The sequence below is a fragment of the Corythoichthys intestinalis genome, chromosome 7 (assembly GCF_030265065.1).
Source record: "Corythoichthys intestinalis isolate RoL2023-P3 chromosome 7, ASM3026506v1, whole genome shotgun sequence".
NCBI classification, from domain to species: Eukaryota; Metazoa; Chordata; class Actinopteri; order Syngnathiformes; family Syngnathidae; genus Corythoichthys; species Corythoichthys intestinalis.
Genome location: NC_080401.1, coordinates 9,006,779 through 9,023,743, shown reverse-complemented (window position 1 = coordinate 9,023,743; position 16,965 = coordinate 9,006,779). Strand labels below are relative to the sequence as shown.

The 16,965-nt window shown below is 39.3% G+C and overlaps 1 protein-coding gene across 2 annotated transcripts in view; it reads left to right on the top strand.

Moving 5' to 3' along the window:
- LOC130918995 (beta-1,3-galactosyltransferase 2-like) overlaps positions 1–3,266 on the top strand; it is a 41,875-nt gene extending 38,609 nt beyond the window's left edge. For both annotated transcript variants that reach the window (XM_057841345.1, XM_057841344.1), the window contains exon 2: positions 143–3,266. In XM_057841345.1, coding sequence (XP_057697328.1) covers positions 446–1,774 — 1,329 coding nt within the window. In that variant the 5' untranslated portion in view covers positions 143–445 and the 3' untranslated portion in view covers positions 1,775–3,266. The remainder of the gene's footprint in view (positions 1–142) is intronic.
- The last annotated feature ends 13,699 nt before the right edge of the window (positions 3,267–16,965 follow it).

Sequence of the window (16,965 nt, the reverse complement as noted above, 5' to 3'; positions counted from 1 at the left end):
TTTGGCGACGCCCATGGTTGTCGTATTGCGTGCCAAATTATTTCAAACTATGACATCCATGCTATGATTCAAAGGTAGCTGAATATTCAGGAAAAATGTGCCTCTAAACTAATGCTATACTGTTTTACTGTTGTGTTTACAGGTTAGAGGAGTTGACCCATATCTTGTCCTGAAAGAGGAACGACATCATACCGATGACCAGTTTATCCAAAATCCCAAATCTTTTAAAATTTCCAGTAGACATAATTGCCTTCTCAGTGCTACCAGGAGCACTTTTGACCTGCACCACATGAAGTCCCAAAGACTTCCACCAGACATTGCACCCCATCTGCTAGCTCAAATTATTAGTTTTTGGCAAACACATGTTTAAGGTGATTCTGTGTGACTACCACAGCCGCCCCCGCCCATTCTCGAGCAGCAGCCCACAGCAATCACAACCTGCACCATGCAGTGGAGACGGAGATATTGCTGTCCCGTCAAGATGACGTGGACCGCCAAGCGCTCGCTGTTTCGGACCCAAGTGGCGGGCCTTGTCTCAATGGCGCTGCTCTTCACCCTCTTCTCATTTTTCAGTCGGCAGGACTGGCTGCCTGGTCGTACTGGGCCACGGGAAAATCCGCTGGCCTACACTGTCAAGGGTTTCCGCAATCCCAAGGGGGAAGCCAACCAGAGTAGCTCCCTTAGAAGCCTTTGGCAGGAGACAGGTATTGTAGCACCAAAGCCTCTGCTCAATGTCAGTTCGCAGCAAGTGGAAGGAGCAGCCGGGGAGGCAGCAGGTGGACCTGGCGGAGCATCGGGTGTCCGACCGGCTGTAATGGGACTTGGTGACTCCATGAGCACTAACAACAGTTTACAGAAGGAAATGGGCGTTGGTGGAAAGCTCAGTGCTCAGCCCTACCGTTACATCCTGAACCAGCCTTTCAAGTGCAGCGACAGCACACCATTTCTTGTCCTACTCATTGCTGCTGAACCTAGCCAGGTTGATGCTCGTAATGCCATCCGTCACACGTGGGGCAATGACAGTGTAGCAACGGGCCTTGGCTTTGTACGTCTCTTCTTGCTCGGCATGGGAAAAAGCTCTGACACCTTTCTCCAGAGCAGTATTGAGGAGGAGAGCCATGTTTACCATGACATAATCCAGCAGGACTTTCAGGACACATATTACAACCTAACTATCAAAACGTTAATGGCCATGAACTGGGTGGCGACATATTGCCCACACGCCTCTTATGTGATGAAGACAGACAGCGACATGTTTGTCAATACAGAGTATCTCATTCAAAAGCTGCTTAAGCCTGAGCTACCTCCCAAGCAGAGGTATTTTACAGGCTATCTGATGAGAGGTTACTCACCAAACCGAAATAAGGAGAGCAAGTGGTACATGCCACCCGAGCTGTACCCAAGTGAGCGTTACCCAACCTTCTGCTCTGGCACAGGGTATGTGTTCTCAGGGGACATGGCAGAACTGATTTACCAGGCCTCTCTTAGCATACGCAGGCTTCACCTTGAGGATGTTTATGTGGGAATATGCCTTGCAAAGTTGCGCATCGACCCAACTCCGCCTCCCAATGAATTTCTCTTCAACCATTGGAGAGTGTCTTATTCCAGTTGTAAGTACAGCCACCTAATCACCTCGCATCAGTTCCACCCAAATGAACTTATCAAGTACTGGAACCACTTGCAGAGCAACAAGCACAATGCCTGTACCAACATGGCAAAGGAAAAGAATGGCAGGTACAGGCATCGAAGGTTCCATGGAGAGCGACTTCCTTGATATCTTGTGGTGTAAGAGGTGTGCATTCTAACAACTGGAGGACTTTTTGGCCTCTGCACAACTCACTATATAGAAAAAGCACATTGTTTTGGGTATTATGTACAGTTGATGTTTCAAAGTATTTTTTGGGTGGGGCAGGGGAGCTCAAGTACTGTATAATGTGCTTCAACATGGTGCAATGACAGACACATTTTGAGATACGGAGCATGGGGCCTGATGCTTACGCTAAAAGTGTGCTTTGACAACGTCAAACGTTAATAGTGTATGCCACACATTTGAATCTAATAAAAAGCTTCTGATGAAACAAATGTGTTTACACAAAGGGAACTGTACATGTATTTTGTTGAAAGTTAAACTACCTAAATATGAATGAAAATATCTTTGGCATTGACCACTTCTTCTGACTGCCTTCTGTGTTTCTGTTCATATTTACTTTCCAGATTTATCAAATACCACAAATTACATTTGTTTATCTGCTGTATCCTGTATTTTATCTAAAAAATAAACATGAACGCACATAAAAACGACTGAGATTCTTTCTGTTCAAGCTTTACACTGAGTCAGAGGCAAACATACAGGATTCCAGCAGGGCCGAAAACCAAAAGTGTTTTTTTCCATGTGGCAATTTTTTTTTGCCATGTGGCAAAAATGTTTTTGCCATGTGGCAAAATGTTTTTGCCATGTGGTAATTTTTTTTTGCCATGTGGCAAAATGTTTTTGCCATGTGGCAAAATGTTTTTGCCATGTGGCAATTTTTTTTGGCATGTGGCAAAATGGATTTTGCCATGTGGCATTTATTTGGGGTATGTGGCAAAATGCATTTTGGTTTGTGGGGGGGTATATGGCATTTTTAGGGGGTATATGGCTGTTTTGCAGGCCATACAAATCCATGCCATTGACGGCTATGCACGTCCAAATTGTATTTTCATTTTAAATGGCAGAAAAACATGTGTGGCTGTGTTTTTTGACCCTACAATTTACATTAGAGCTTATCGACATTCAACTGGCACCCCAAGTAAGTCCATGCCATTGACGGCTATGCACGTCCAAATTGTATTTTCATTTTAAATGGCAGAAAAACATGTGTGGCTGTGTTTTTTGACCCTACACTTTACATTAGAGCTTATCGACATTCAACTGGCACCCCAAGTAAGTCCATGCCATTGACGGCTATGCACGTCCAAATTGTATTTTCATTTTAAATGGCAGAAAAACGTGTGGCTGTGTTTTTTGACCCTACACTTGACATTACAGCTTATCGACATTCAACTGACACCCAAGTAAGGTTCTGCCATTGACGGCTATGCACGTCCAGATTTCGGTGTCAGCTGTCTTTCTGCACTGATGAATCTTGGGTATGCGGTCACCACGCTCGCGGTTTGACCAGAGGCGTAGCAAGGGTCCCCGGGGGCCCCAGGCAACAAGCAACATGGGGCCCTTTTGAGTCACGTGACACAAATACATACTCGCGCAGTATAATGAACACAAAGGTGAGGGGGTGCGGGTGCGCGCTGCATGCACGTGCGGTCCATCTTGGCCATAAAAGTGGCGAAAACTAGCACTTTACATTGACTCATATGGATGTACTTACATTCGTTCATGGACGCACACATTTTAACAGGTGGCCGTCCTCTGCTGCACACCTCACGCCTATTCTCGCTCCCAGAATACACAGCGCTTGTGACGTAGGACAATGAAAGGACTGGTTGTTATGGGAATGTACGCATACTCAAGGAACCTTGCTAAAGGGAGTATTGAAATTGCTAATAAAATGGTTTAGGATTATTTTAGATGCATATATGTTGTATTTTTCTTATAGAGTATTCAACGAGGAATACAATAGACCCATTAATAGACTTTTTTGGAAAATCATCATTTCTTTTAGTAGTTACGAGTAATGAGTTGGCCTGTGAAAATCAACGTAAAACAACTCGGAAAGGACTTTCCAGAGAGTGGCGAGTCACTCTTTAAACAATCATGTGGTATTAATAGCTGATTGGACTTTCTTAAATCATTTGGCAGATTATCTAACAATTCTGTTATCAATCCCAATCAGCACTAACTATGTCACGTAGATTATACATGTTTAAGAAAGTCCAATCAGCTATTAATACCACATGATTGTTTAAAGAGTGACTCACCAAACTCTCTGGAAAGTCATTGCCGAGTTGTTTTACGTTGCCTTTCACAGGCCAACTCATTACTCGTAACTACTAAAAGAAATGGTGATTTTCAAAAAAAGTCTACTAATGGGTCTATTGTATTCCTCGTTGAATATTCTATACAAAAAATACAACATATATGCAACTAAAATAATCCTAAACTATTTTATTAGCAATTTCAATACTCCTTTTAGCAAGGTTCCTTGGGTATGCGTACGTTCCCATAGCAACCAGTCCTGTTATTGTCCTACGTCACAAGCGCTGTGTATTCTGGGAGCGAGAATAGGCGTAAGGTGCGCATTTCGAGCAGAGGACGGCCACCTGTTAAAATGTGTGCGCCCATGAACGAATGTAAGTACATCCATACGAGTCAATGTAAAGTGCTAGTTTTCGCCACTTTTATGGCCTGGTCTTTGGCCTGTTGGTCTTTGTTCCAACAGATCCAGCACAAACAGTTCAACCAATGAGGTTCCTGCTAAAATAAGCAGCACCTGAATGCAATCAAGTGATTACACTTGTAAGACACCAGATTAGTAAAAAGGTATTCATCTTGTTTGGTTGGAATGAAATCCAATACCCACTCCGGCCCTTTGAGGACCGGTGTGACACCTGTGCGCTAGAGTTAACTCTCATAGCTGGTGGGAAACATTCATGACAGTGTTGACTAACATTTAATTTTGTATAAATGCAAAATCATATTGGGGGTGTTGCCTCCTCGGCAGCCACCCTCCGCAAACATGTTTTACTTGTTGGTTGGCCCTCTTCCTCTAAGCCGCAGCGGTAACTTTTCTGAAGCTGAAGTATTCCCATACCAGTGATTTCTTTTTCTTCGTTGGGGGAAAATGTTCAGGAGATTCACCTCCTCCAGCCATCATGTAGCACAGCTGACTCACTGACACTGAGCAACAACCGGTGGGGAAGAATTGAGCCTTGCAGTTGCAAGCGAGGGATTTCTCCATGCATTTTTAGCACATAAAAAATAGCTAATACCGTTTGGACGGTATGTCGGAATATTTTTGTGGTTTTGAAACCGTGATGTTCTCATATCAAGGTATACCTTGAAACCGGTAATCGGCACATGTCTAGTCTTAGTCATTTTTTAGGCATTTCAAAATGTTTTACTTAAGGAAAACTCAAATTTTTTTCTTCTGTAAACTTCAAAAGTTTTAGTCCATGAATGAATGAATAAATAAAAGGTTTCCAACAATTTCAAATGAACATTGACAGACAAGCACATAATTGTAGAGCAGGGGTCAGCAACCCTGGTCCTCGAGTGCCACTATCCAGCTTGTTTTCCATGCCTCCCTCCTTTAACACATCTGGATCAAATAATCATGATCGTTATCAGGCTCCTGCAGAGCTTGCTGATGAGCTGATCATTTGATTCAGGTGTGTCAAAGGAGGGAGAGATGGAAAACAAGCTGGATAGTGGCACTCGAGGACCAGGGTTGCTGACCCCTGTTGTAGAGTGTACAAGGACATCACTATCTTTGTGATGATTATAGACAATCAGCAGGAAAACAGTACATTATTTCCATTAATTAATCTCACCTGGATGCCAAGAACTGTATTTAAAAGGTTTTCCGAGAGTTTAAGATGACACTCGCGAACACGCTAAATGCTAATGCTAACGCGAACGCTATGCTAATGCTACAAGTTACATTTAGGGTATGATGATCAGATCACTCAGCACAGACCTTTAAAGGCTAAAGCAACGAAACAAAGCATGACATATCTATCCAAGATAAGAAAGCAAAACTTACCAAGCAGCACCTGACATGTGTTTCACAAAAGGAGCTTGGACTGTGTGTGTGTGGGGCAGGGGACCCGCCTTGCAGGTTAGCTAGCTAACAACAGTGCAGCGGAGATACAAATCCTAATTTGGACAGGCAGCGATCATACACTCGTCAAGCTAAAGTAATGTAAGTAAGTCAAGTAAAGTTTGATATACTCCCGTTGTGGTTGTTCGTTATGTTTTATTTATTTACTCACCCATGCCACAACTGGACCTTACCCAGGCCAAAGCAGGACTTTTGCTATGGTTAAAGCAGGACTCTCACAAATAACATAGTACACATCTCGTGAACAACGAGATTTTTGTCTTTTTCATTTTAAATTGGCCAAGTTATATTAAAACTAATAAACAAATGAAAAATACTTCTGTAATTTAATTCTTTTGATAAGCCATGTAACTTGCTATGGTCCAAGATTTTGAACACGCATGATGCTGGTGTGTGGCCACAGCCTACACATCTGATGTTGCTCACAGTGGTCCTCAGTGTGGTTAGGGAGCTTGTATGTCTGCTCAGACACATGGAAAATTAGAGGGGACATTGTCTTCCACTATCATCATCTTCCTCTTTTTCTTTGGTTCAACTGAATATTTAGAAGGAGGAAGTCGTTTAGGAGCCGTTTTCAAGGGCGTCGAAGACACTGAACGCGCACCAATAAATGGCACTGTTAAAAACAACACAGAGACTGACGTGGTATGTCCTTACACTAGCTGCGCTCCATAAAATGGATGCTGATAAAATTAATCCCGATCAACTTCAAGAGCCAAGCTAACCTGAGTACCAAATCCAAGTTGGTTGTGACCTCGCAAGATTTTCCTGAACTTTTTCCCTATTTTTTATTTATTTCCTGATGGTTTTGATTTATAACGAATATTTTTGAAAGATACCCAATGAACTGAAGCCAAGAACTGCAAAGTAGAGAGTGATCATTGTATTGTATATACTACCTCATTTATGCAAACTAATCATAATTATTTGTTATATTAGCACCTGTTTGATATTGTCAATCATAACCAACGTATTAAAGCATTTGGGACATCCAAACTTAATGCAACCTTGTGAATTCATCTAGGGCTGTAGTTATAGAATATTTTAGTAGGTGATTAATCGATGGACTAGTTAGTTCGAATAATCGAGTAATCAGATAAGAATCATGAAAAATTAAAATACCTAAGCTGAGCCTCAAACGGTATATATATACTGGACTGTCTCAGAAAATTAGAATACACAATATTCTAATTTTTTGAGACAGTCCTGTGTATATATACAGGACTGTCTCAGGAAATTAGAATACACAATATTCTAATTTCCTGACTGTCTCAGGAATTAGAATACACAATATTCTAATTTCCTGACTGTCTCAGGAAATTAGAATATTGTGTATTCTAATTTCCTGAGACAGTCCTGTATATATACACAGGACTGTCTCAAAAAATTAGAATATTGTGTATTCTAATTTCCTGAGACAGTCCAGTATATATATATATATATATATATATTTTTTTTTTTTTTTTTTTTTTTTTTAATGAGGATCAATGTACAACAAAAGAACAATTGGCTAACTTACATAGAAAAAGTCCGCTAGCTTAAATGCTATAAAATGCTAAAGTTTTTTTTGCTCTTAACAAATGGTTCAGACCCATATTCCCACAAAAACGGCTATATATACATATAAACTAAATTATGAATGCGTTATAAATAATTAGCTCAAACAAAAACTTAGCTTGCGTTAACAGCAGTTGGATTCAGCCATGTGAAAAGAGGCAGACCAGAGGGCAGTGTATCCACCCGAAACATTAAAACTAAATGCATACACTTTCAAAATAAACCATTACAACGCCACTTTAATTAAACGAATACTCGAAGCAACAAAATTTTATTCAAATATTTTTTTCTAATCAAATACTTGAGTTAATGGATTAATCGTTGCAGTACTAAATTCATCACTGCAATCAATTTCTAATGAGACGTCTGCATTTCCGACAGGTTTTTTTGATACGCTCCTAATGGCTAAACTGTTTGTGTTGGCACAGAGTGCCTTTTCCAAGTTACATATTTCAGGTCCTTCCACATAGTTTCTCTTTATAGAAGGATAGCAACAATTCCAACCGTGTCAGCACGTTTCCCATTAAGTTTCTCTTGTTAGAAAAGATTCATCTTTAGTCTCACTTGATAGTAATAGTGGATATTAGAGATACACGATAATATCGGCTGCCGATAATTATCGGCCGATAATGGCAATTATGACGTCACACAGATAATACAGATAATAACAAAATCAACCGATAATGCAATCCGATAATTATATACTTGATTTAGCCTCCAAATGTGCGCAACCAAGCAGTTTTCTCCACTTCTTCACTGCCGCCTGCTCAACCCCTCCCCTCTCTGAAGCCCCTGTGGGAGGAGGGGTTTAGGAGTATGGCGTCATAGAGGAGGCGGTGTTACACATCAGTGTTGAGGCGCTCTCACTAGCGTGCGTTGCTTTTCCCGTGTGTGAAATGAAATAAACGACACTCTCGCCATCTACAAAACAGTTCCTCAAGGCCTAAAGAAAGCGTCCTCATTGAACACCACTAGCACTAACCCAGCAGCCATTTAAAACTGCATCACAATTATTTTTGGAACGAATATGCTGCTGCTAGCACGAATGCTAAAGCTATTGTTAACAAATAAACTATAAAGGAAGCTACGGGGCTTGTGAGGATACAGAGACGCTGCGGTCCTCCCGGAGTCGGGGTGTTTGGGAATGCAGCCCAAAGCGAGTGGTAAACTCCCATCTATGGCTAAACACCTCACGAGATCGATAGTTGACAAGTAGCTGTCTTCCGACGGAGCCCGCCGGTCCGGCAGGCCGCCGCCTCGCCCTAGGCGGGTAGAGCATGAGAGCAGAGCCATGCACCGAATGCGCCGCAGCGAGCCGGCCGGGGCGGGCGGATATACGGTACGAACTTTGCTGCCGCCGCCACTCCGGTTCAAGACAGAGGCCTGGCGCGGGTGCTAATTTGGCAGCCGGGCGGACTGAAGGGCACAGGCGGGAGGAAATTCCCGAAATGACCCGATAGCCAAACCCCTGGATGAAAAAATAATGCAGTTTATATGACCACAATTCTTCGTGAAAGACATGTCGATCACATCAGTTTTACCACGGACATTTACACAGGTGATGTCAACAAACCATGTTTATCATGACGGCACAGTGGTTAGTTGATAATTGTAACATGCACCAAACGACACAAAGAAGTCATCCAGTCAGTAATGCATTCAGTACGCTTTAAATTTATGACGTCTTAATCAGATCATTCTTCTTAAATCTAGTCAAATAATTTTCCCCATCTTGTTTGAGTGTTGAAGACTAGTTGAATGCGCCAGATTATTCCACTTACTTGAACTAAATATTGCAATTTGTTCTTATTAAGCCCAAAAATCTAAAAAAATAAGGTCATTTTTCACCTAAATAGAGAAAAAATTGCTTTCAAATAATGTTTTGAACCATACATATTCTTGAATAAAGAACATTTCTGACAAGTTTTTTTTTTTTTTTTTTTTTTGGATTATGTATAATAATTTATTGCTTAAAATAAGGCTGTTAATCTTATTTTCAGCTGGCCATTTTTCTTCAAGAAATCTGAGTGAAATATACTTGAAGTGCTGGCAGTTAATTTAACTTATTTCCAATAGATTTACACTGAAAACAAGGGACTTTAATTAGTCTTTAGGAGCTGTGTTTTTGCTGTGTAGTAATGTTATACTTTAGGAATGGCATACTTTTAAAGCCATTTTTGTGCAACTTATGTATTTACTCTGTAAGTAATTGTTGCCAAAAGTTTACCATTACACAATGTCAGACAATCTGTCTTTATTTAGATGTTGGATTTTACTACTACTACTACTTGTTCACATTTGATGTTGAAAAAAAAAAAGAGCAATATTATTTTTGCACAGCAATATTTTCTCTTGTGTATACTTTAAAATTTTACATAAATCTTTAATAAAATTATCGGCTTGACATTATCGGTTATCGGTTGGAATGAGGAGGAAATTATCGGTTATCAGTATCGGCTGAAAAATGCATTATCGTGCATCACTAGTGGATATATACTGTATACTGCAATTATGACTATAATATACTGTATTCTTGCTTGAGATTGTAGTCTGGGCAGCCTAGGTGGTCTTATTTAGACAGGTAGGCAGTGTTGATAACCTTAAATTGACTGGCGGAGAGAGATTGTAAACGCTAGCAGCTGGCACTGGCTTTAGCGCCATTGCCTGCCAGACCCTGAAAACTCATTCTGACAGGTGCATTTCTTCCCTTGCTACTCGGCTGGGAGCTGATGACACATACTCAAACAAGCGCCTCATTGTAACATTAGACCTGTGCAAACCTGTAATTTATACTTACACCCAGGGCATTAAGATTAATAATGACATGATTGAATGAACATGTAATCATGTGCAATAAACCCATTGAGGTTGTTTTTAGACTGTAACGACATTTTCTCTGATCTAGCTATCACTTTACGATGATAAAGATATTTTAAGATTAATAATGACATAATTGAATGAACATGTAATCATGTTCAATAAACCCATTGAGGTTGTTTTTAGACTGTCACGTCATTTTTTCTGATCTAGCTATCATTTTATGATGATAAAGATATTTTATAGATGGATTTTCTTATTTAGTGTTACCCTCGAATTTGATCCAAAAGTGCTGTTTGTGCCTCTGTATGACCACTGCTCGGCAGAAATATGGCTGTAGGCTTTTTCAAAACCATACACACTTCTCAAAATGTCTCAAAAAAATTTAGCAATCTTAACTTTTCCCTATTACCAATAAGCCACATCCAACTAGTCTTGTGTTCTCTTCACTAGTCAGATCAAAGCTGTTGAATCACTGTCATATTGAAGCCGCTTCTCTCCTTTAAAGTTAAATATTATCCTAATTAAATTTGCAGGCTATAAGGGGACTAATAATTTGGTCTGAATTAAATTAAAATAAACCGCAAATCACAGATAGAATGATATGTGGGAAGTAAGAATAATCCACTCCACAAGGAAAATTAACACTTTAAAATCTGACTTGTTGGCAGCGACACGTTTACGCATGCGTTGACGTGTCCTGCGCGCATATCCTCTTTGAACCCACGTCACGCTGTAATTACGAAAGTGAAGCGAAAGTTGAGCATTTTGAGTTGAGTTCATTTTTACTTGAGGTCAATCGACCAAGTAAAATGGGAAATAATATCATTTGAGATTTATAGTTTTATTGCCTTCATTAAAAAATAAATAAATAAATAAATAAATAAATAAATAAAACATTAAACGCTGTATGGACCATGTGTTTATGTCCATATTTCCATCATTTTTTGTTGTTGTTGTTGTTGTTCTTTTTCAAAACGGATAGCACAACGAAAAAAAGGAAGGACGTCATCTGAAAAATGTTTAATATATTGCCAAGGGAAGCTTAAAATGATATTAGTCATGTGCAACAATGAAAAATAAATTTATTCGTGCTCGGAACGAGCTAGCTGTTTTACATCCTGTAATTTGGCCATGTTTGGACGGAGACTCCAACTTGCTGTTGTCACGGGACACTGATACATACTTTTTTTTTTTTTCAGGCATCAGTACTGTATTTAAAATCAATATTGGGACACCCCCTTGTTGATAGTCAATTCACCTCTACTCATGCTCATCAACTTCCATCTCTGCTTCATTTCTTCCTACATTCTTCTGCTCTACATTGTCTGGTCAGAAATGGGGATATATCACTGGAACTGTTATGCAATTAATCAGTGTTTCTCAACTGCTAGGTTGTGATCTAAAATGGTTTATGTTGCCCAAGTGGGTTACATAGCGTATCTCTCTCATTCCGCATTGCTCATTCATCCTTATGCGAGCAAATAACTTTGTTAAATCCATTCGCAAGAGTAATGCTGTTTGAGTTAAATAGAAATAATAAATAATACTGTATTGGCCTGAATATAAGACGTTGTTTTTTACAGGGTACCCGCGGGTTATTAAAAGTATTTTAAAAAGCATTGATTTTTGTTTTCCATTATTAATGGTATTAAAAGTATTAAATTAGCTGTCGTAAGTCTGGAATTTTTTCACCGTGGTTTTAATTTTGAAGAACATCTCAGTGCAACCTAAATTATATCCGTGACGAAGTTTTTTTCTTTTTTTTTTTTTAATCCATGACGAAGATGACGCGTAGAATTTTTATGATGCACTGCACTACAAATCATAAAGCACCTCGTGCGTGCGCGCTGTTAGCATCATTAGCATGGACATCACAGCAGGCAATCGCACACTACTTTGTGCTAACGTAAGGAACAGCTAAGATGTCTTAGTTATGTTTGACGAAAGCCTCAACAAGAGAACCAAGCCCAACCAGTTGGACCAGCATGTGAGGTATTGGATCGGCGACCATGTCGCATCCAGATACTTTGGGTCGCAGTTTAAGGGTCATGCGAAGGCAGTGGACCTGCTTAACATTTTAAAGTAAGTTGCCAATTTCTCCAATTAAAATGTGTTAGATGCAATAATGTATTTCTGCACGGTTTGCCTTTCGAATGAATGTGAAACTACTGCCGTAGTTTTAACTCAAGAGTTAGCCATGTTCAATAGGGTATTGGCAGGTGCGCTAGCCTTAGCATGGATAAACCGGAGTCGTAGTTCCACCTTCACCCTCAGATACACAACACGGTTAACACTATTATTGGAACGAGTGCGGGGTAACGTTGATCTGAATAACATGGCATGGTGATAGGCAAATTATAATGTAGGTCATAGTAAAACACCTCCTGGTATATTTAAATGTTTTCCTTGATTGAATAAGAGTATGGATTTTCTCTATCTGATTAAAAGAAATGTCTTCAATAGCTAACAAAGGATTAACATATGTTTTGTATACTACTTGTAATGTGATTAGGAAAAAACAATTACCAAGGGAAATGCTCATGTGTAGCTTTTTTATTTTGTGGTAATTAATAGTAAACTACTGCCATTTAGTGGCTATTTTTTAAACTTTCACTGCCAATTGCAAGATTTTCCCAAGCACTTTACAGTTAAGGAGACCAACTTGACAATCACCAGTTAAGGTGACCAACTTGACAATCACCAACCTACCACCTTGACTAGGTCCCCTCAAAAGGGAAACCTGTTGTATTGCAAATGTAATTTCTGAAGTTGCGTTACAAAAATAGTGTAAAATCCATTTTATCCTGGGAAAAAAATTCTGAAAGACCTTACATTTGTATCTTCAGTAAATGTGCATTCTTTTGTCAAACACACTTAGTAATTGAGGTTAAATTTGATGTTCAGTGCTTTATTTTTTAAATATGATTCAATATTATCTAAATAATGGGTGCGAGAAAAGTTTTAATTTTCAGTTGAAATGGCATTAAAAAAGGTCTTAAAAGTCTTGAATTTAGCTTTATCAATCCTGGGGGAACCCTGTTTTTGCATTGATATAAGACTGAAAAAGTGGGGGTCGTCTTATATTTGCGGTCTAGAAATTATACCCATTCACGACGCTAGATGGCGCCAGATATCATTGAAGCGATGTTCTGTCATGAGAGATCTCAGCTACTCTCAAGTTTAACCAGTTTGCATTATTTTATCGCGATGTTTTTCCTTTTTCAGAGTTGTTTCAAGACTGCAGTTACAGTTAGACTTCACTTTGATGATTAATGCAGTTATTGCAATTTTGTTGTTTTATTACAATAGATTGGTTTATTTACATTTCAAAAACCAGAAGCCATTCATTTACGAATGTGATTGCCCTTTAGTTTACATATTTAAAAGTGCAGATATTAAGATTCAAATGAGGCAAAATAACATGCTTTTTCTCTCAAATATATTGTTATAATCATTTGTTTCGGATGTACTTTAATTGTTTTCTGTATAAAAATTAATTTAGTGTTCAAAAAGTCTTTTTTCAAACTTGAATCATGAAAAAGAGGGGGTCGTCTTATAATCAGGGCCGTCTTATATTCGGGCCAATACGGTACATCTTGTTACAGATGACAGGGACTGCAGTAACAAATATGGTAATATGCTTAGAAAGAAAACAGCTGGAAATTATGATGAGCACACATACAGTTGTGAAGAGGCTATATCCCAAAGATAGGCAATTAATCCATACAGACTATTTTTCTATTCATTTTGGATATATAAACAAATAGCAATATATAGCATCAGTATTGAGACAGTTCAAATACCCCATATTATATAAACACAATATTAGACAAAGCTCTTGAGTGAGAGCCTATCACTCCAATCTCATTTGATTGTCATTGTATTCGTAGCCAGTTAGCTAAAAGATGGCAGCTAGTCTGCTACTTCAATTTACGACCAGAGTAGTTTAGCCCAGATAACTGCCAGATATGTAAAGCGTAAAGTTGAACCGTTTATAACTGACAATTCATGAAAATAGGCGACCAAACAAACATCAATGCAGAGGTAAAAAGGAACAACAAGGATGGGCAGTTTATCTGAAACTAACCTGGCTGTATGATTGGCACACGCGCCGTAATATTGATGCTGCATTCACGTCCTGTTGGAGAAAGCGAAAAAAAGAATTCTCTATTACATGGTTTCTATAAAAAGCGCCGAAGAGTCGCTTAAGTTGTGATGTATCGTTGGAGCATTGAAAGAGGCTACACTTCTTTGTAGCAACCAAGAGTTTATCACACATTACAACTTTATAACACCTCAGAAGGATTTTTCAACTCGGGAACTCAGATCTCCCAACATACAAGGTGCTTCGAAGAAGTGTCAACCATAGACTTCATAATGTATTGACGGGACACGGGGCCGAGAAATAGGGGGCCTGCATTGTTGGCGAGGCCGTCAAAGCTGACAGAATGGAATCATAGACAAAGACCTTTATTCTTTGAAATTTCTTGTGAATAAATGCTTAAATCCCTGAATTATTTATAGATATGGACGTAAAACAGTCCCAATTCTTGGTTAAAAGCAACAACAAAAAAAACCTGCAGTTAGCATTTATTTTACGTAAATACAGTATGTCCAAGTACAATGCTTGTCTGTTAGCAAATGTAGCTAGCGGCCGCCTTATTTAAACAGAGCTTTTCCGGTGAAAATCCTTGTGATTAAATGCTTAAATCCCCAAATTCTTTAAAGATATGGACGTAAAACAGTCTCGATTCTTGATTAAAAGCATAAAAACCGTGCAATTAGCATTTGGTTTACGTAAATATGTCGAAGTACAATGCTCGTCTGCTAGTAAATGTAGATAGCGGCAGCCTTATGTAAACAGCTTTTTCCAGTGAAAATTCTTGTGAATAAATATTTAAATACCCGAATTCTTTAGAGATATGTAGGTAAAACAGTCTTGATTCTTGGTTAAAAGCAAAAAAAACGTGCAGTTAGCATTTATTTTACGTAAATATGTCAAAGTACAATGCTAGTCTGTTAGTAAATGTAGTTAGCGGCCGCTTTGTGGAAACAGAGCTTTTCCAGTGAAAATTCTTGTGAATAAATGCTTCAATCTCTGAATTCTTTATAAATATGATATCGATAAGTTTTGATTCTTGGTTAAAAGCAAAAAAAACAACCTACATTTAGCGTTTATTTTACGTACAGTGCCTTGCAAAAGTATTCGGCCCCCTTGAACCTTGCAACCTTTCGCCACATTTCAGGCTTCAAACATAAAGATACAAAATTTTAATTTTTTTGTCAAGAATCAACAACAAGTGGGACACAATCGTGAAGTGGAACAACATTTATTGGATAATTTAAACTTTTTTAACAAATAAAAAACTGAAAAGTGGGGCGTGCAATATTATTCGGCCCCCTTGCGTTAATACTTTGTAGCGCCACCTTTTGCTCCAATTACAGCTGCAAGTTGCTTGGGGTATGTTTCTATCAGTTTTGCACATCGAGAGACTGACATTCTTGCCCATTCTTCCTTGCAAAACAGCTCAAGCTCAGTGAGGTTGGATGGAGAGTGTTTGTGAACAGCAGTCTTCAGCTCTTTCCACAGATTCTCGATTGGATTCAGGTCAGGACTTTGACTTGGCCATTCTAACACCTGGATACGTTTAATTTTGAACCATTCCATTGTAGATTTGGCTTTATGTTTTGGATCATTGTCCTGTTGGAAGATAAATCTCCGTCCCAGTCTCAGGGCTTGTGCAGATACCAACAGGTTTTCTTCCAGAATGTTCCTGTATTTGGCTGCATCCATCTTCCCGTCAATTTTAACCATCTTCCCTGTCCCTGCTGAAGAAAAGCAGGCCCAAACCATGATGCTGCCACCACCATGTTTGACAGTGGGGATGGTGTGTTCAGGGTGATGAGCTGTGTTGCTTTTACGCCAAACCTATCGTTTTGCATTGTGGCCAAAAAGTTCAATTTTGGTTTCATCTGACTAGAGCACCTTCTTCCACATGTTTGGTGTGTCTCCCAGGTGGCTTGTGGCACACTTTAAACAAGACTTTTTATGGATATCTTTGAGAAATGGCTTTCTTCTTGCCACTCTTCCATAAAGGCCAGATTTGTGCAGTGTACGACTGATTGTTGTCCTATGGACAGACTCTCCCACCTCAGCTGTAGATCTCTGCAGTTCATCCAGAGTGATCATGGGCCTCTTGGCTGCATCTCTTATCAGTTTTCTCCTTGTTTGAGAAGAAAGTTTGGAAGGACGGCCGGGTCTTGGTAGATTTGCAGTGGTCTGATGCTCCTTCCATTTCAATATGATGGCTTGCACAGTGCTCCTTGAGATGTTTAAAGCTTGGGAAATCTTTTTGTATCCAAATCCGGCTTTAAACTTCTCCACAACAGTATCTCAGACCTGCCTGGTGTGTTCCTTGGTTTTCATAATGCTCTCTGCACTTTAAACAGAACCCTGAGACTATCACAGAGCAGGTGCATTTATACGGAGACTTGATTACACACAGGTGGATTCTATTTATCATCATCGGTCATTTAGGACAACATTGGATCATTCAGAGATCCTCACTGAACTGAAGGGGGCGAATAATATTGCACGCCCCACTTTTCAGTTTTTTATTTGTTAAAAAAGTTTAAATTATCCAATAAATGTTGTTCCACTTCACGATTGTGTCCCACTTGTTGTTGATTCTTGACAAAAAAATTACTTTTCATATCTTTACGTTTGAAGCCTGAAATGTGGCGAAAGGTTGCAAGATTCAAGGGGGCCGAATACTTTTGCAAGGCACTGTAAATATTGCGAACTTTGATG